This window comes from Lipophrys pholis (genome assembly GCF_963383615.2).
Source record: "Lipophrys pholis genome assembly, chromosome: 21".
NCBI classification, from domain to species: Eukaryota; Metazoa; Chordata; class Actinopteri; order Blenniiformes; family Blenniidae; genus Lipophrys; species Lipophrys pholis.
The window spans coordinates 11,508,367-11,529,918 of NC_137649.1; the positions used below are offsets into that span (position 1 = coordinate 11,508,367).

The window sequence follows — 21,552 nt, forward strand, 5'->3', positions numbered from 1 at the left end:
ACAGGAAGGTGGCGCCCGGCGTGGGACATAAACCCACTACCTTGAGATTGTGAGTCTCATGCTCTACCAACTGAGCTCGCCGGGGCACCTGTTCTGGTAACATGTAGGCTGTAATTGTTATGCAGGAGGCGTAACAGGAGGAGAGATACTATTAATAACACCATTCATTTGGCAAGTCCTGCCTGCTGTAAATGTCTTCCGGTGGCCCCATAAGTTACAAATGAATAGTCGTCAAGGTGAAGAAATGAACCGTTGAAGTATGAAAGACAGACTAAAAAAACCCACTCAAAATAATATCTTGACTAAAACATTTAGAAAAAGCTCAATTGAAATCCATGGATTATCTGTAATTGGATGAGAAGACAAAGTAGCAACTGTGCCATCTTATTGTATCGGCATGGGTCTGAACACTTGTTGATCCATCCTTCCATCCATCCATCCATCTATCTTCCATACCAATTTCATCCGGGTTATGTAGGCGTTACGGTGTCAAGTTGACATTGTGTGCGGGCAGGGTACATTCTGGACAGGCTGCCACTTCAACACAGTGAGACAGACACACAGTGAAACCACAAGATGGAAACACACAGAAATGTCCAAAAGCTCAACATCACACTGGGTATACTTTTGTTATTGTAGAGCAAGAGTGTATATCATCACATTACTGTGTGGCCTGATGAGCAGGCCACACAATATAATTAATGGTTCTTAACATTAAGTAGGACTATTCACGCAATTCATAAAAATTGATCATGTTGACTCACAGCAGCACTCCAGCTCTTGTATTGTAATTATAAACCTCCTGGAAAGACTTCAAAGCTTTCTAAAAAGAAGTGCCGGTCACTTCTCCTTTTCCTTAGAACTACTGTTCCCTGCATTAATAATCAAAGAAAGTTGGGAAGTGTGTTCCCATTCTCAACTGTATATGGGCTCCATATATAGAGACACAGACAGAAACGAAAAACTGTATTCTTCATGCATCATCTTGCAGAGACAGGCAGAGGATGTTATTCTGAACTTTTTGACCTCATACAGAGAAGTTACTAAACTGTCTCACCTAAAAGTTTCTTTGAAGTCAAGAAAAATGTGTTATGCTTTGTGATTGCCGCCCAGAGATGTGCACATCCGCCTCAAAATAATTGGGTGTTCAGCTAACTGGTAACTAACTCCACTGTAGGGCTTCAGAAATTATTCTTTCATCACAGATTCTAGTTGCCAAGAGAATCAGACTTACTTACTTTCATATGGGATGACTTTACAAACCCGTAACACTTGATTGTTTTTAAAAACATGTTATGAATCGGTTGAGATGAGCCATTGAAGGTTTTGATAAGAATCTAAATGTAACACACAGAGTGTGACCTACAAGTTAAGACATTCTTCAGCTATCTATGTTTTTCTGCCTACGGGAGAAAAAAAAGTTTATTAAGTCATCATATACATTCGGGTTTAGCTTTGTTTTTGTTCTCGCTGATGAAATAAATGCGGATAAGATTTGTCGTGCTTTAATGCACCAATACCAGAGATTTTTGGAACAGTGCATCAATCTTTAAATATTCCTCCAAGGGTTGTCTTAAACAGAAACCCTTGTTAGATAGGTCTTAACGTTGTACTGATCCTTCTCATTTTTGTTAACTTGTTGGTTTTAGTCTATGACAGTAATACATCGCTCTCTTTGTGTTTTCTCGGGCGATGTGTTCGCTTTTGGTTTTATAGAAATGAAGATGTTCTGAAACACTATTACAGATAACATTAAAAATCACACCAAATATTTTTGGGCAATACAGAATACGCAGACTGCCATAACCCCAACCATAACAAATCAGCCCAAATGAGTTCAAGCAAGTTGCAGATGCCAGCGATGTAAAAATAAATAAATCAACAACCTAAACCTGTGTTTAAATAAAGCCTAAGTGGCATCTTGTTTTATCTGTAGGTTAATTTTTGAAGGTTACAAAAAAATTCAAAGCAGATCAAAGAAAATTCATATTTCATATAGCTCCTGAAATAACCAGCAGTCAATGACACATTATACATTAAAGCACCCCTCAGTTCCTGAATGTGTTCAGAAATATATGAAGTACAAGAGCATGCATGCATCACTGAAAGTGGTTTAGCTGTTGTAATGTTTAGCCTTTTAATTCTTCAGGTTAACGCCTAACTCTGTCAGCCTCATGGAGGTTAACAACTTAGGTTAATGTGTTGTAGTTACACACTGCCTTTGTGAGTTACAAATGATTATCCTTTCATGTGCAGTGTAACAGTGCAAAAATAGGGTCTGCTCTTTCTGAGAGTGTGGAATTATATTACAGATGGGGCCTTTTGATTTCCACAATGCAGAAAGCCCAGACTGAATAGAGGGGTTTGATAATAAGAATGGATTGAACTGTGGAGGACTGTGGAATTTGTATTGAAAGAAAAAAAAGTGGTGGCAATTTGAAATACTCCGGGTTTCTGCGGTTATCCAACCACTATAGGGTTTTTTATGAGCAAGCGGGATGAATAAAAGGGAAAGCATGATGCTGTCAGTCTTTTTCAGTGCCTTTGTATCAAAAGACATAGATTCAGGAAGTACTACGAGCATGTTAATGTTGTGTGGTAAACTGTTAGGACAGACCAGAGTCTTCAAAAATATAGCTCATGTCTTAGGGTTTTCAAATATCACCTGAAGTAGAGCTACAAATGTAATATAAAAGTGCACCTGAATTATAAGAACTAAAAGCCCTGCAGGTCTTTTTATTGTGGTGAAAACAGCCTAAACTGTTTTTTTTTTTTTTACACATTATTACACCGACAAAACTAATTTTATCAGCCTTCAGACACTGACATTTTAAGAATGAATGCCAGATAGATGCAGGGAATATCTCAAGGATATGTTTATCTGCTGAGTTGTCATAAGAAAAACCTCAGCCAGTAGTAATTTTATCTTGCGAGAAGAAGAGAGAAAGAAACCCACCAATATGTTGACTATATTTTTCTCAGAGTATCTTATGTTTTTTTTCTGTTTCTTTTCCCCCGTCTTTCTCTTTGACAGACCAGAAGTTTTCATCTTGGTCCCCGTCTCGAAAGGTCGATGAAGGCAGACGCCTACCTCCATCCAGGAACATGAAGGGCTTATCCGGCAGCCGTTCCCAGCACCAGATTCCTTTACCCCATGGCTTGGACTATGACCCCCATGTCCATGACCTCCACGCTCACCATGGCTCTGAGTCCCGCCACTCATCCTACCTGCTCAGCCCCACAGAGAGCTGCCCGATGGACTTCCACCACCGCTACTCGCCACGCAGCTCTATCCACTCTGACTGCATGATGATGTCCCCTGTCCTGATTGCCCCTCCCGTTGCGTCGGACCACATCTCCAGCAGCACCTTCCCCAGAATGCACTACAGCTCTCAGTATTATGACTCAGCCACACGGGACGACTGCGCTGCCATCACAGCCTCTGCCACCTCGCCGGCCGTCGCTGCCGCCGCAGCCGCGGCGGCCGCCTCCGCCCACCACGCTGGCACCAAGAGCAACCGCCTTCCCGCTAACCTACTGGACCAGTTTGAGAAACAACTGCCACTACACCGCGACGGCTTCCACACATTACAGTACCAGCGCACCTCCACCACCACTGAGCAACGCAGTGAGAGTCCTGGCCGCATCAGACACCTCGTTCATTCTGTCCAGAAGCTCTTTACCAAGTCGCATTCCCTGGAGGGTTCATCCAAGATGAATGGCACAAAGGGGGATGTAGGAAGTGGAGGAGGATCAGGGGGTTATTACCATCACGGCCATCACTCCACCAAACACGGTAGCAAGAGGAGCAAGAGCAAAGAGCGAAAGCACCGCTCAGGCGGCTGGTGGAGCTCAGATGACAACCTGGATAGTGACAGCACCTACCGCACACCCAGTGTCATGTCGCGGCACCACGGGGAACACGTCAGCCACTGCTACCCAGATTCCATGCACAGCCACCACTTTGGAGACCTGTCACTCAAAACCTCGAAGAGTAACAACGATGTCAAGTGCTCGGCATGCGAGAGCATGGCCATGGCACCTGAGGGCAAGTTTATGAAGAGGAGCTCCTGGTCGACATTAACAGTTAGCCAGGCCAAGGAGGCCTACAGGAAGTCATCACTCAATTTAGATAAACCCATGATGCACACAGACCTCAAGTCATCGCGGACATGTCACTATCTGCAGGTGAGTGATCATTTTCTCAGCACATTGTCACAAAACTGTACTGTCAATGTGATTTAAAGTAACTTTATTCAGACATTTGAGTTCAAATTTAGGCCGTCTTCACTATGTCTAAATGACAGTTTGCATAGAGTTGTTTCTGTGTGACTTAGATATTTGCAATAACAAACAGTTGCACAAGTCTACTTAATGTTGTGACCATGGAGGGTTTAATATTCAAGGACCAGGTGCATTTTGCAATCAATTGATCACTTCTAAATTTATGGAAACAGTAGGTCCTAATATGGGTAAAACGTGTATATTTCAAACACCTATATTAATAGTAATAAAACTTACCCATCCATATTCTATCACACTTTTACCAACTTCACAGGTTGCTGGAGCCAATCACAGATGACTAGTGACAAAGGCAGGGTACACAGTCACACAATTTTGCATCACCTGTTCAGCTCAAATATAAGTTTTTTGACTATTTGAGGGAGAACATGCAAAATACTCACAGACAAGCCCTCAACCAGATTTAAACCTGGAATAATTTCTTTATGAGAGCAGTAAGCATCCTTCAAATAAACATCATCATAGGCAATAGTCCATCATTAGTAGTGCGTATTGCGAGTTCAGATTCTTGTAATACTTGTTTTATGTTTTTATGCATTTTTTCCCAAGAGATCTTACTGATAGGTGTCAATGGTACGTAATATATCACCAATTTTAAGATATAACAGACAAATAAGTAATAAGACTTGAGATCAATAACCATTTTTCCCCCATAGAGGTTCTTTTGACAAAATGCAATGATTGATGCATTGATCCAAAATCCACCCAGGAAAGGATTTGGACTTCAACACGATTTTCTGCCTGAGACCAATTACAGTGTCCAGGAGTGTGAGAAGTCAATATATTTAACCAGGATTCCCTTTTGTGTGGTCTCCTCAGGGAGCTATTGTCTACTGAGATGTACACGAGGCTGAATTGAGTGGATCAATGTCATGGTGGAAAGCACCGAGCTAAACTGCAACGTTAGAGACACCAGCGTTTGGTGTGCTTAACATCCGCTTTTCACCTGGGGCTGTTGTAGCTTGTTCAATAGGACCGATATAGAATTTACTTCATTCCCGGCCTCTGGCTTTGCTTTCCTACTCACACTTTGAGGGACTCTGCTACAGCTGATTAGCCACAGGTACTGGCTTCCAAAACACTGGCAAAATCCAACTGTCTGGGCTTTCAGCAAGCTTTGATGTAATTGCTTTTCATTTTTAATATTCAACACTGAGCAAACGCGTTCATTAACAGTGACTCACAGTCTGTGCAGCGTTTAAATACTAAGCTTAGAATCATACGTGAAACTGCCTTAGCAAGGTGGTGACAATGATTTCAGTGCCTCCAGAAATATGATTCACTCTGAAATATCAGACACCATTACACATTAATGACAAACAAAGTGGGCTAAGTGAGTGAGCCTCCGGAGAAAAGTTCTCGACTGTCTTAAGTTAGTTGAACGCTCCCTGAGAACAGAGACTTCTCTCAAGATCTCCGACTTCACAAGAAACAAAGAGCAAAACTCCAGGGGGAGATGGAAGGAAAATGAATGGAGGTGGAATGTTCACTTTCTGCATCAAATTTCTGACCAGTCACACGACACATGAAACAAGTGTCCTGTCTAGATGATGTGTGGAGAACAAGGTCTGAGAACTACCAATACAAGACTGCAAGAAACAAATGGCATCCTTCTTTTCTCACAGCCCTGGAATGAAGAGATCATTTCTATTTATACAGAGTAGGCTTTACTTTGCGATGACCGTGTATGATCTGATTTTAAAGAGCAAAAGTGTTTGGCATTTACAACCTGGGCTCAACCTCCTCAGATATTGATATGCGCTTCTCATTGGCCTGGTGAAAGGAGCCTACAACACAATAATTGTAAAACTACCTGAAACTAACTAACAATTAGAGACAATGGGTTTCTTTAAACTTTATAAAACACATTTCTGGAGAAAACCCAATTTAAAACAGTCTTTCCAATTTTTTTTTAAACTTTGAGATTGTATTTTCCATGTTTGTAGTTGGACTGAAAATGGTTTTACAGAAAAAAATGTACGTATTTATGTTTCTTTTTAATCTTAGAGCCCATAATCTCTGCTTTATATAAAAAAAACTACAGACTTATCCTCAAGTAAAATCTAAATAGCAAAGTTGCAACTTCAAGACCTTTAAACATAGATAAATGCAAAATAACGCGCTGCTGAATTCCCTGACCATCTCTGGTCTCAGTGGGGTTTCTCCTGTTATATAAGAGGTGAAAAATGTTTTGCGTGCATTTAGGATGAAGTTCTACTAAACTAGGGTATTCTTGTCCTCTATTGAAAACATGTTGCAGATAATCAAAAGCTTCGCCAGTACTAGGGGCAGAACAATAGATGTCAGTGGATCAGCATTGACTGTGACTCTTTGTCACATGCTGTCTTGGATATAATAAATCAACCGTACACAATAATCTCCATTTGTTTTAGAAAAGAAAAAAAAGAATGGTGCTTCTGTCGTCACACTGTATAAATAGCTCCTTTGCACTCGAGTTGCATCCCTGCTCATGTTTGGAGAGAGAGAACATGTTGGCCATTAGCCCAGTGTATACATTTTGATGCCGTGAGTTGCTCACAGAAACACAAACTGTTCTTGTTTGGTAGTGACGGGAATCTCGTCAGTAAAGAAGCTCTCTCACTGGCATCTGACGAGCTTATGTGTCAGCAGGCAGAGACCCTGCAGCTGCCACACGGGCTCATTCTGCTCTGAGCGTGTCAACAGTGAGAGCTCTATTCCATGGGAAAAAAAGAGAGGAAGATCTCTGCAGACCTCATGGTCATCAGTCTTCGAGCTCAGTGATGTCTGGGTCCTTCAGAACTATGTTAACTTTTTACGAAGGTTAGTGTTGGGGAGCAGCTGACATCGTCTACTTTTAACAGAAGTCAAATCTTCAAGGTGACATTCTAAACCGAAAAGAGCAAGGTCACACTCATGTAAAGCTTCAAGTCTTTAAGTCAATAAATACTTCAATGTTACTATATACGTCTAAAATCCAACATTGATAGATACAGCAAAAATGGAGCACGCCCTCAAGCAGTAATCCAGTTGCAATTTAAAACTGTGAGCTATAAGTTATCAATTGGAGCTGATGAGACCCAATTCAGACATTTTTGCAATGATTGAATGTATATTCAGTAAAGCACGGGTTTGTCTACGTTTGTTTGGCTACAGTATGTGGCATCTTCCATTTTCTCACTGTATAAAGATTGAAAGGCAGAACTCTCAGAATATTAGAAGTCTGTCAACTAGTTTTAGTTTCACAACTCCCGTCCCATCTCAGTGGGTACTTTTCACACTGTGAGACAAAATTGCTGGACCCATACATTTATGATCAAGAGATTATGTTGTAGGAAAAACAAAACGCAGCTATACATCACCTGCATGATGGTATGGAATCACTGTCTGCTTTGAAGAAAAAAAAAGTGTTATTCCAAGGTTGTTTTTGTACAAAGTACCTTCAATGTAATAGTAACTAATGTTTGTGTGAAACAGTGTGTGTGTGTGTGTGTGTGTGTGTGTGTGTGTGTGTGTGTGTGTGTGTGTGTGTGTGTGTGTGTGTGTGTGTGTGTGTGTGTGTGTGTGTGTGTGTGTGTGTGTGTGTGTGTGTGTGTGTGTGTGTGTGTGTGTGTGTGGAGCCGCCGCTGAGGCACAGCTGAACAGGTACTTTCAGGAAGAGCATCAAATGAGCATAAGGGAATGCTAATGAGCGAGTGTTCTGCTTGCATAAGTGTTAGGTGCCTTGTTAACCACAGCCTCAAATGATGAACAATTGCACATCGGAAGGAAACGATTCTTTTACTCCATTGGGATTTGTTTACCAAATCTAAAGTGCATTACAAATAAAATGTATTATTATTATTACAGTTGTTGTCTATACTGCAGATTTAATCTGTTTCCAGGCTGCATGGTAGAGGATAAATACACACATTGCACTTTGTGTGTGATGGCTTTATTGCAACGTCGTCATGTATCTTACTTAATGAGTTGGAAACTGCTGCTTTTTATTTTTTGGGCGTTAATTGTTATTAAGATGACTCGGCACAACGATGACGTCTCTTGCAGTATGACAACGCCATTCATTTTTTCCCACATAGTCATTTCTGCTTTAGATTCGGAGGAGAGTTATTTGTAGCATATGGACTCCATGCTTCAACTCTTTTTAATCTTGACTACAGAAACAATTGGGGAGAGAAACTATATTGATGATGGTGGAATCCAGCAAGTTGTTGTTATTATTAGCAATACACAAAATAACCCTTCTATTTTTCCAAATTGCCAAATCTTACAGAGGTTGAGCTAAAAGCCTCATGTAGTCTGGTCTTCATCTGTCTGCCCTGAAGATGGGCATCACGTCAAGGCACAGAGAATATTTGGTCTAGGGGAAAAAAAAAAAAAAAAAAGATGTAGTACAAGAAAGCATTTCTACACCTTCAAGCTAAAACCTGCGTACCGGGTATGTCTTTCTCTGAGAGAATAGTTCAGCTGCTGTGTCAGAGAAGCAGCTAAGCTGTATGATAGGGTAAAGTGAGTAACTGGCGGAGTATTAAGGACAGTGCCCAGGGCTGTTGTTCCAAGTGCTAAGACTGCCCTGTCCGCTGGGAGAACAGCTCGAGCTGCACCGGCTGCTGACTCCGCTGTACTTGTTACAAGCCTGATCAGAACAGTGCCAGGACATTCAATGCGTAATACACTACCAATGTAAATCCTTCACTTCAAAAGGAGAAAACTGGAGGGCATCTATGACAAACGCTAATTTGGAGCCCTATGAGCAATTGGAATTTGTGATTATTAATCACAGTTTGATCTGAGCAAAGTCGGATAAGCTCATATAAAAAGACTGGATTCAATATAGTGATTAAAAACATTGAGGGTAATTGCTTTTTGGGGGTTAAACTGGATGCACTCTATGTTGATTCGTATTACATCAAACTCTAATTAAAACCCACTCAATTCCTGTACATAAGCAGGTTATATGTAGACATATGAAGCAGTACACACAGTAATTACTGCACTATCTCTTAATCACCACATTAATCCTCATACAGTTGTGCTTTGGAGACTTCCTGTTTATAGCTATTGGAGCATGAATGTGAAAATATTTTTGATAAAACCAAGTATAACCTCCCTTCTCCTGCCAGGTAATGTTATTGGTCATCAATATGAACACAGTTTCATGTCAAATTATATGGCTTTTTATAACATTTTATAACAAAGAAATGTTTTTGATTGCTGTTGAATGATTTTGCATTAGTAGGATTGTCATACTATTAATTATAATGTGTCACTTTGAAAGTTTCAGCATCCAATCCGCAGGCATAAAATTGGTAGCCTTTGCCGTGCGGACACTAAATACATGTGTCTATGTGCGGGGACACTTTTCTTTCCTTCCTAAAAATCATTGAATCAAAGATCCTCTGGTTGTAATTTGAAATATGAAGCGTTATTCAAAAGAGGGTATTTCATGCCTACCATTCAACTGAATAATGATCCTGCACGATCTGAAGGAGTATTTGAGCATCTTTCAAAAATGTGCTGATGCAATTCAGTCAGTGGTGCAGATTAGTTTTCCTCCACCTAAGCACTGTCTAATAAAAATTAATGAATGAAAACACAACCTGTGAATATATTTAAAGTTATTCTGAAGTGCTGACCTTGTGAAATAACTTTAGGCCAACTGGTAAACTTGACAGTGGATTGGATTTTGGCTGGACTTAGTGGATTATCACAATACAAACCATAAAATAGTGGCCCGGTCAGTCAGTCCTGCGTACTGTACATAGTTAAAGAGTTTCAAGAAACACAGGGACTCTTGTGCACTTATCAAGAGTGTGTTCACACTTGGCAGATTTTGTTCCAATAAAATCAGCCGGTGTGAACGCAACTATTCGAACCTTCTATGCACCAAACAACAGAACCAACTCCTGCTGAGCAGTGGGTATCAGGCTCTTTCCAGACAGACTCTGGCGCCGTTGGCTTGTCACTCGAACGCAACACAGCTCAGACATACGAGAACAAACACAGGATGAGACAGACATAAAAGCTGCAATGTTCTTGTAAAATATCTTTCCAAATGTGAGCAGTTGAGTCATATCTGCTGCTAACGCCATACATAAATATAAGCAATTATTAGTTCAGAACTGGCACGTCAATGCAACACATCATAATATGTCAACATTTCCATTAGTGTCAACTTAACAATTTTATAAGACTGTCAATTTATCTTTCTCTGTACATTATATCAACAATAGCTCCAGCTATTGTCGCTATTACCAGCTTGCTTACCGGATTCAATACCGCTTGTTATTACCGCCCACTAACAGAGAGACCAGGGAAAGGACAGGGACGTCAAGCCAGTATCAGGCTGATAAACAGTGGTAACCAGGTCTTTGTGTTTACTCTAGACAAAGAGCTTTTTCTTCTGTCCAAGGTCAAAGACATTGTTGCCCACTCCTGACAGCAGGTCTCACTGAGAAAGACTGTCTTAATGCATCTAGGAGAAAATCCAACTTCTTTTTCATGAAGCAAGTACAAGACACAAGAATAAAAACTTTTCTGGTATCATTAGTGAAAGTAGAGCGAATGCATAATTATCAGCTTTTGTTCTTTTGCTACAACTTCAATGTTTTAATGTTCAATTGTTTTAATTTTTTAAAGAAATGATACAAAACGCCTGCTCATGGCGGCAGTGGAGAACTCGGAGAAAACCACTGGGTCTGATTTCTATTTGCACAGTAATCTTCGAGGTGAAGCTCAGCAGTGAATGAAACAGAGAAACTAAGATCAGAAATGTGAACCAGTTTCATTTTGTGTTCAGGGAAAATCCGGCAAGAGCTCATCCAACTACTCATCTGACACGTTTTTCAGAATTATTCTGCTAATTGGGCCCCATTGTACTTGCAAATGAAATCCAACGTACACGAGTCTGTACAACCCTGACATTTTGTCTCTGATCACAACAATCTAGCTATATTTTGTTGTATTTTGTTCGAACACATGCATAACACGTGTGTGTGTGTGCATATCTTCCACAGGTGCCCCAGGATGAGTGGAGCGGATACCCGGGGGACAAAGATGAGGAGATCCCATGTCGGCGGATGCGGAGCAGCAGCTATGTTAAAGCTATGGGAGAGGTGGATGATGAAAGTGGGGATTCTGACACCAGCCCGAAGATGTCTCCACAGAAGGCCATCCGACCTGATGCTCTTGTCCTTAAATCAGCCATGCAGAGACCCCATTTAGACTCGCACAGGTAGGCCAAGCTCACGCCACAACTGTGTTGATTTAGATATTTTTCTGGTTTCCAGGTGGCATCACCGAAGGACTAATGGATGCAAAGGGGCTCGTGTTGAAATTAAGTGAATGACGCAAAGTTTTATAGTACACATTGGTTAACAGCGGGAGCATAACAATTTGTACTTGAAGCCAAATCGATTGCGCTAGATACCTAATTTGCTGATTGTTAGTGAGATTTGAGGTGTGCATTTGTGAACTCAGAAAATGCACATTTTGGTGTTTTTTGAAATAGTGAATAATAAAGATCGTGTTGAGTGAAAAGGCTTTGGGGTCCCACACAGTACACAAACACAGTTTTAGTCGCAGAGCTTGAATGCATTGTTGGAAAAGATCCAACTTCAGAGCAGTTAGAAAGATGTGATGTCATCAATGAAAAATCTACATTTATTCAGCAGAAACCTTCCTTTGTAAGTAAGGAGTGGATTTCTGTAATGACAGAGGACTGTTTTCCCAGATTATTTAACAAGTTCTAACTAGTAATTGCTAACAGCATGCTGCTTGCATTTTCTAAGCGACAACGCTATTACATCAAGACTCCAAGGAAGACCTGCACTGTTATTTCCAAATTTAAAATTGATCAATATGGCTCAAGTTTTTTATTTCTGAAATTTAAACTGATACACTGATTTGTCTAAATGGTTTTTAATGAATAATGAACAGATAACCGGCCATGTTCAGCTGTCTGTGAGCGGGTTAACAAAATGTTTTGGCACTCTAGAGTCAAGTTGTTTTGGTAAAAACCAAACAACATATTGAATTACTTGCTGGAGAACACTGATAAAATCTAGTATAGTAATCTGATGAATGAGCAATGTTGAATGAGTTTGTATTTGACCTTTTTGGTATGTTTTATAATAATTCCCTTTACGTAACTCATTGATAAAAGTGCCTCACGTTATTAAACTGTCTTTTGATCATGAAAAGAGAACTGCAATTGAAAGCCTAATGGCAACATGCACCTCACTCAAACACATAGTTTAATGAAATCCAGTGAGTCCAGTATTTCCACTAATTACAGTGTGTCGCTTGAGTTAAAGTTGCGCTGCACGTTAATTCAAAGCAAAAGGACTGTGTTTCAATACATCGAGGTAAATTTATAGCACTCGCAGCTGCATTTCTCAAAAATGTTAAACTTCTCAGGCTCTACTGAATTACTGTACAGTGACATTGTGTGGGTTTTTCTTGATGGTATTTGGGATTTAGAGGCTGCTAGTCGCTCGTGCCCACATGGCAAATAAGCTTGTGGTTGCTCAGCTTGTTTTAATTCAGTTGTTATATGTGGCTGTTTGTTTACAGGCAGTGTGACTTTTAGATATGGCCTAATTCTGTGAACCTGGAAAAACATTGTGCATCCGTCATCCCGACTGCTGCTCGGTGCTGAGAGCTATTTTTGTTTCCATCTTCTCAGCGGGGTTCTGATCACGTCTGCCTTTGTCCCCAAACAAAGCGGCCCCCTTGTTTTTGTTTTTTTAATCTTCTTGTGGGTGATGTTATAATACATTCGTATAGCAGCTTGGGACCCGTGTTTCACTAATAAGAACCAGAGCATGTACAGTAAATGAAGATATGCTGGTTTCTTTTTGGAAATTTCATAACGCATGCTAACCTGCAGTCAATTCAATTCAATTCAACTCTATTTATAAATCACCAAATACAACACAGTCATTTCTAGGTGCTAGAAAAACCCAACAAATCCACATGAGCAAGCAAATTCTTTTTTTGCAAGTGTGGAAAGGAAAAACTCCCTCTAACAGGAAGAAACCTTTGCAGAAAACAGACTCAGAGGTGGCTGCGTTTCTGCAGGCCAGTTGGGGTGGGAGGATAGAAGAGAGTAAGGGATAGGACAGATAGATCGGGGGAAGGATACAGACCCTGGTTTGGTAAGGGGCAAGAAACAGACCAAGAGGTCGTCTCAGCCAGTAATATTCTATTTGTGCCCTAAATGTGAAATTGTTTCTGTCCCCACTTTTTATCCTTGTTCAGCCACGGCTACCACTTGCAAACAAGAGATTTGCGGCCCCACCCTAGTGTAACGCTGGACCCTGCCACCACCTTTCATCCCCCACCCTTCCGCTCTCGCAACCAGAGCTACATGCGCGCCGTCAGCACCCTCAGTCAGGCTAGCTGCGTCAGCCAGGTGAGTCTCAAACATGCATCTCACAGAGGCGGCCCGTGGAGACGGATGTGACACCCTATGTGCATAATAGACACATGAGCTTTTATATTGAAGGGCCAAAGCTGATAGCTTGTAGAAACAGTTTTGTGCATGTGAATTTTAATAAACAGGATATTTTGAGTACCTTTTCAGAAAAGGAATATACATTTTGGTTTCGTTTTAACCAGTTCCAGTTGTTGTATATTTGCAGTTTGTTTTTTAATGTTTCATAGCAAAGTTTTACATACATGACAAAGATATATATCATTTTTACATCTCTTTGCCCTGATGTCTAGTATAGGCCACTAACACATGATTGATCACTCTGGCATTGTTCCATCATATGTCGATCATAAACAGAACACATCTGATAACAAGCGTCAGACTTACTTTAGTCAATTTTAAAGCCTATGGACACTGTAGTTTTCTGTCTAACCTCACATGAAACGCCAACCTTTGCAGGTACCTCCCTCTTTAATACCCTGCTATGAATCTATACAGTTCTGGAAGTCTCTTTTGGACCTCCTTGGTGGCACAAGACGTGGTTGCTACAGTAAGAAGATCTCTAAGACAAACAGAAAAAGAGTCTCTAAGTCAACAAGGACTAACAGGAATAGAGATTTAAACAGCGTACTCCTGTTTTATAGATAAGAAAAATGTCTTTGAGCATTAATAAAACCCCCTTATTTAAATATATATTTTAGAATACACTGTAGACTCATAAGAAAAAGCTAAGTCACATTATTTAAATTAGAATCAGCTCTGCAGAAGGGTATTCTGAAAGGAATTGAGTAAATTAATTGACTGTGTTAGAGACACATACAGACATTCACATTTTGCCAAAACCACACAAGTTACACAATGATTAGAAAAGCCAGGAACGAATATGACAGAAATGTTTTGTCATGTAGACCAACTTAATGAAATTGTCAGCCTGCACTACGGATTGAGCCTGCAGTGTTTGTTTTTCCCTTCCTATTTAGAGAATTCAGCACACAGTATAGTGGTATTTTGGATGCTTTATAACACAAACTGTATATTCAAGAATGTTTTTCTCATCAATTGCACGTTTTTTGTTTTTTTTTCTTCATTTGATCTTACATGTTTTCAGTTCAAAGTCAAAAATGCCAGTGGCCTTTCCTTATGCTAACACTCCTTCATATTTGCTGTGCAAAGGGGAAGAATCAAAGTGAGAAAGAGAAAGGAAGAGGAAAAATTAAGGACTGCTATTCCTGTTTTTGTCTCTCAGGTGAGTGAGACTGAGATCAATGGCCAGTTTGAGTCAGTTTGCGAGTCCGTTTTTAGTGAAGTAGAATCCCAGGCTATGGAGGCCTTGGACCTGCCTGGTTCGTTCCGCACTCGAAGCCACAGTTACCTCCGTGCAATTCAGGCTGGTTATTCCCAAGATGACGACTGCTTGCCTTCAATGACATCCTCCACTGTCACTTCAACTCTCAGATCCACAACAGGTAAAGCAATCCCCTCCCCCCCTAAATGAGAGAGGGCTTAGTCTACATATCCTCATACATTCTATACATGCGCACACCTGGACATACCTACATATGTACAGTGGGGAACCCTTGAGCTTCAAAGATGCCACGCTGATTGAGTCCACCAATTTCCTTTCGGAGCTACGGTGTGCTTGTGTTTGTTTCTGCCACTGCATACACCGAAATTGTTTAGGTGGACCTGCTTGTGTGTTACTTGCACGATTCATGCATCATTAGCCGAGCTTCTGGTTGGTCACTTGTGGTGTTGCCAAGCTGTAGCCCAGGAAAAAAAGGGTGGGAGGGTCACATTTTAAACACGGCCACGACACATTATCACGACACAGCCACACTACATGGCATGACTAAGATCAACAGGCCCTACCCTAAAGCATGTTCAACTGTGGTGTTATGTATGTGTTGTGCAAAGCGTGTGAGTTACCTAGCGAGGGACGAGGTCTGACACGGTCCAGGGGTATGGGAGCTGTAGAGTGTTGAAATATTTTTGGGTGAATATACTCTGGAAAAACCCTCTACCTGTCCTCCCCCTGCTCTGTTGTCTCAGCATATCACAAGTTTGTAAGCGACCTTGTAATTGACCTCATGACACACAAAAATTTATAAATAATAGCAATCAATTCAAGGTAAGTCAACAAGCTTTGTAGACTAGAACACATGCACACATGCATGCTGGTTGCACAAAGGGACTGTGCAGTTATGACATTTTTTTTTTTTTCGGTTTGAGAAGCACAACCTTTAAAAAGTATTGTTGTATTGTGTTGCATGAACTCCAAAATAACTAAGGCAGATGTTATGTGAATGCAAATAACAGGTCTTAAATCACTGTCATATCTCTACGAAAGTTTCCAATTGAGCAAATATATGATTATTAGATGGTTCTTATTTCCAGTCATAATTATTATATGACAGTGGACATTTCCACACCATGTTTGAAATATATTTCAATATTGTGTAGAATCTTTTGACTTCCAGCTAAACCCTGCTTTGACTTCAAGGTTTTTTTGCAACACAGTGCAAGCAATATGTCCCTTATAAGAAAGCACTGTAAGTTCTTTGTGCAAGCAGAGTCTTTGCAGTTAGTCCCCCACTCAGTGTATTTGGTGTTTTGCCTGCAAGAGTAAAGCTATGAACCCTATTGAAACTATTTTTTTCTAACTATGTGTATTTTTTAAACATTGACATGGACTTTGCTTTTTGTACACTCTTCTGTCAATTGAATATTGGAGACTTTTACTCATTTTGTTGGTTTTGTTCTCTTGTTGAATTTGGAGTTTTGTTTTTTGGAATCCTTTCATCCTCAATTGGGTTTCAATCGACGTTTTCCTCGACGTGACAGAAGTACTGAGGATAAAGGAGTGTTCTCCAATCCCACTGTCTTACTTGCTGAACTCTATCCATTTAGCTCTCTGCTTCAAATCTGTCAGCTCTGTACGGGCTAATACAACCAGTTGATTGTACACTTTTTTTGTGACAATATTTCTTGAAGACTAGCGTGTTGCATCAATGACAGTATGTCAGTATGCCAGATGAGGTTATAGCAGCCGAGAGAAAGGGTTCCCTCGATGGTGATTAGCTTTACACAGTACAATCACCTCCCATTCAAGCCATATTGTAAACAAAACTTGTCCCTTGGTTGTACTCTGTACTTTTCTGAACAAATAGTGGACCTAATGTTAAATAGAAAAACATTATCAGATTAAAACCAGTGATTTTTGTAATCATATTCTCTACGTTAGTTCTCAGCATAAGTTTATAATTAAAACTGTAACCTGCTTATGAATCAAACCCTGAGGTTAGTGGGCCCTTGAATGGGGAAGGGATCCCATGATGCTCCATAGGGCAGACGAGCAGCAAACCCCTCTCCATTTGACCATCCAGCTCTTGAAGGATAACCAGGGGGAAAGAACAACTGGAGGCATCAGTGATGATTGTTGCAGGTATTTTAATGTTGACACGCATACATATATCTATGTATATGTGTGTTTTTGCACTGCCTTCTCAGTAAAAACAAAAAAAATAATTGATGCATAGAGTTTATATGTAGCCGGTAGAAATACCTCGTTATGTTATGCTGAGTAGCAAACAGTTCCAAACGACTCATAAAAGCTCAGGCGCTTTCGTTTGTATTCTCAAAATATTAAGAAAATTCATTACAGTGATGATCCTGGCTTTTGTGAGTTGTTTGCCATGTCACTACTTTAAGTGTTCTTAGACCACCTTGTAAGTGTAAATGTACTTCTCAAACGTTCCAGAATGTTTCCATGTCGCAACCATAAAATAGCACATTGACTGTTATCGCATTGCCACCGTCTCCAATCATTTGTGAAAACAGCATCAATCAGCTGTATATGTGTAAATTTTTTATTTTTTTTTCTTTCCATGAAAATCTGACTTCTTTTTAAGGCCACACGTGGCAGAGTCTAACCCTTGGCATTGAGTTTGTCAGCTCTCTTTGACTGTGGGATTGCAGCCTCTCCCTGGTGCAGCCCCGACGGGGGCAGGGGTGACCCCTCCCCTTACCGGGTTATTTACGACTCCACATGGTCTAATCAGCCACTTTGGACCTGATATGTTCAATAGGGTTCATATCTGCTTCTTGGCCCAGTGGGTTGTGATTCTTCTACTACCCTTTACATCTTTTCTTTCGCACAAAATGGCACAAATTTCAACATATATAGACTTTGTAGAAAAGGGGTTCCCAGAAAATGGATTCATGATTTGAGAATGATTGATGTATTTCATGTTTAATTCCAATTTTTGTTGTGCTGTGCAGTGAAAAGATGGAAAGAAGCCTTGAGATGACTGAGAAGGCAGTGTAAAAACTTTACCAGAAGCCTACAGTATGTGAGTTTAATAATGATCTTTCAGGTAAAAGGCTTAAAGAAACTAATGAATGAAGGTTTGTTCTTTATTGACCCATGCAGAATCGAAGTCGAACATTTGCCATTTGCCATTTTATGTAAGAAGCACTATGACACACAAGCAAATACATAAAACATATATAAAAAAAATATTTTCAACAACGATTAAATACATGTTATTCACCCCAATAAAGCTGTGATAAATTCTGTGGCTTGGTTCAACTCCAGTGCAGGCATACTCACATGCCCGATTCTGATCTATATAATTTTACCCTTCAAGTCTTAGACTGAAATGGGAAATCAAAGTGTATCTGGACTTGTGTGTTTTTGGAACTTGCCACTCACATACTGTATGTTTTCCATGGATATATGTTTCTTTTATAGTGAAGAAACCAGTACACATCACGCTCCAGCTGTTCCTTTCACCTTGAATGTCCTTCTGTTTTGCACATTTACATTTTTCTTCCAGAGGGATATGATGTTGTGGATGGGACATCCTTACTAAATGACGACATGATAGAAGATGATGATGGTGCTAGCTCCTCTGCCTATGCGGAGCTGGAGAGGCTAGAAAGAGAAACTGCTGCTGCTCGCAGCCAGCACAGTACTAGCTCCACTGTAACAGCCATCTCCGTCCCGCCGACATCGCCTCCTTCGTACAGGGTCCCCAGTGCTTCACCCATAGCCACCTCTGAGCCGCCGGTCCCGCAGGCTCTTCAGGCCTTTAAGGAGTCGGCAAACATGGTCGCTGCCTTCAACCTGCAGTGGAAGGATGAAATCTCGGCGATGCGCTATGAGCTAGCAGAGCTGCGTAGAGATGTCTGCGGAGAACTCAAAACTTTCAACAGCAACTTCTTCAACTTTACTCAGTGCTACAATATGTGGACTTTGTGCCGGGAGCCTTGCAGCGACAGCACCACGCAAACTGATGACAGAGTGTCCATCGGAATCCAAGCAGGCTCCAGTTGGTCCATTCGACAGAATACAGAGGACAAGTCGGTGATGTGCCAACCGGAGCCAGCGCCATTCAGCATCATGGATTTAATGAGCCCTCCTCGAATTGAGATCATAGAGGGAACTCCTGAGACCACGCCAGAGGGGTCAGGCAGCCCCGCCAGCCCGCTTCCAATCGAGGACTTCCCGTGGGAGATCAACAAAAAGCAAAGGGCTCATAAGCAGCCAGACACAAGTTGCCACTCAGGTGGCCACAGAAGCGCCAGTCTAGAGCTGTGGAGCAGAAAGTACACCAGTGGGCCCATGTCATATCTGTCTATGTCATTCTAATCACTCACATGCTGCGCATACTGTACATGAAGATGAGGAAGCCAGGGTAAAAACCTGACATTTATCCAGAAAAGCAGGGCAATGCTGTTGTTAGATGTCCCTTTACTCTATGCAGACACAGAGTCTGTCATCTCTTGAACAGGTCACGGTATCGTTCAAGCAATCTTTTAACAAGTGTCTTGCTTAGCCATGGAATAAAAGAGAATGGTTTTGTTTTACACCAGAATAAGGTGGACATAAGAATGTGAGAGCGAATGTGGCTGATATTCAGATCCTCAAGTGCCAACAAGTGCAGCATTATCTTCCCTCCATTGTCTTAAAGACGCAACTTTCTGAGAATAAGGAGACCCAAGCGAGCAAGATTGAAAATCTGAAGGGTAGTTAATGATAAGACTCAATAATCAGCCATTGTGCGGCGAGGCATATTTTAGTCTGTTACCGCACACAAATCTGAATAGCTCATGTTCATTCCAGTTTCTCTTCATGTAGAAACATCCTAAGCACCTAACTATACTGAAAAAATACTGTGAATAACTTTATAAACCCTAGTTTTCTAAAGAATGCATTAAAGATAAATACATTATTTAGGAATATATTAATATATAACTACATTTTTAGTTATCCAATCAAAGCATTCCTTCACCATGGCCTTCATCCATTTTGTAGCCAGTTATAGTTGTTCTCAGCCTATCGACAGAGTTGAAAAGAGAAACAGGACGTCGACCTGGCAACAACCTATAACCCCTACCATGTGTAAATTTAATTCACTGGAAAAAATGTATTGATCACTATCTCAAGGCTTCTATGGCTTGGGTTGCTGACCAAAAATTGTTTACAATGAATCATTTTGACTTTTATTTTTGTTTTTTATATATATATAAAGTCAGTCAGTACCTGTAGAGTCAAACAGTAAAGGAGGATTCACAGTGATCATTATGTCTGAATGTAATGGCTTCAGTTCATTCCTGCACAAAATGCATCCATGTTCACACTATATCTGTATATAAATGTACCATTTTGTATATAGAGAAACTTATATTCAATACTGTTTGCAGTTACAAACGTACTGTGTTCTAAGGGAGCTGAGAGGGGTTACAGCAGTTAATTGTGGTTATAAACCAAACGGCACTTATTTCAGTCTGTCTTCTTTTATCTCATCGTGTTCATCAAACAGCTGATTTTTGCATAAAAAGGTTGGTAACGTATACCAGTGTTTCGACTGTTTTTCATTACTTAAAATGTTTGATAAAGTGTCTTACCTATTCATAGATTATTTTTTATTTGAAAAGAGGGTCAAACAAATGCAGAATTCAATGTAAACGCTGGTCCCTATGAGTAAGACAATCAGAGCCGCTGAGGGCCTCTACCTCTTCAACGCGTCCCTAGAGGAGCAGTATAGTACCACTGAATGTACTAAACACCGCCTCACTAGTGATGGCTTCGCTGGGCTCCTGTCAGACCTTAACAGGTAGGAACTCCCAATCATCTGCTATATTTGGCCAATAGCTCATTTTGTCTGTTATAAGTGAAACGCCATTAGCCGCTGACATTCCTCCCCACAAACACTCATACCCTCCATTGTCTCACGCCAACATGGCTTACCAAAGTTAAACACAGAGGCGCTTGGAACGGAGGCCAGCAACAGAGATCACTTTTTCTTTGGACGTTCACTGCAGCACAGGACACAGGACACAGCCTGTAGGTGTCAGACCCCTGACTGAAATGTGAAACTTTCTAAAAGACTTAAAAAAAAACAGGACAGACACCACCACCATGTCTTTATATAGAAAGTGGATCTTCTTCCCCCTTCGCACGACCAAAAGACAATATTTTGCAGGAAAAAAAAGTGGCATTTTGAAAAGATGGCATTTGTACCAAGGTTGTACTTTAGGTAAGATCAAAATTATACAGTTGAAGCCACACATGAAAAGTAAGGCAAACATTTGTTTTTGCATTTTCGCAGTAGCTCCATTCCAAACTCGCCTGGTACATCGAACACAATGCCCAACATGCTTCACTTGCCTTGATAATCTAATATATGTGTTACAGAGAAATACTATATTACACCATGTTTTGATGGGGATTTTTGGAAGTTACTCTGAGCTTTGAGTTCTGTGACGATACAAGGCTCTGCAACGAGGAATAATGGCAAAGGGATAAGTTCACGTGTACTTGTTGTCATTCT

At 40.7% G+C, this 21,552-nt stretch overlaps 1 protein-coding gene across 1 annotated transcript; it reads left to right on the forward strand.

Moving 5' to 3' along the window:
- Positions 1 to 3,105: 3,105 nt before the first annotated feature.
- Positions 3,106 to 19,367, forward strand: dlgap2b (discs, large homolog-associated protein 2b; the record flags this gene model as incomplete). The annotated part of the gene is made up of 5 exons (XM_080490349.1): positions 3,106 to 4,188; positions 11,298 to 11,515; positions 13,543 to 13,696; positions 14,964 to 15,183; positions 18,553 to 19,367. 5 exons carry the CDS (start codon positions 3,106 to 3,108, stop codon positions 19,365 to 19,367), a joined length of 2,490 nt encoding a protein of 829 aa, XP_080346475.1.
- Between the last annotated feature and the right edge of the window lie 2,185 nt (positions 19,368 to 21,552).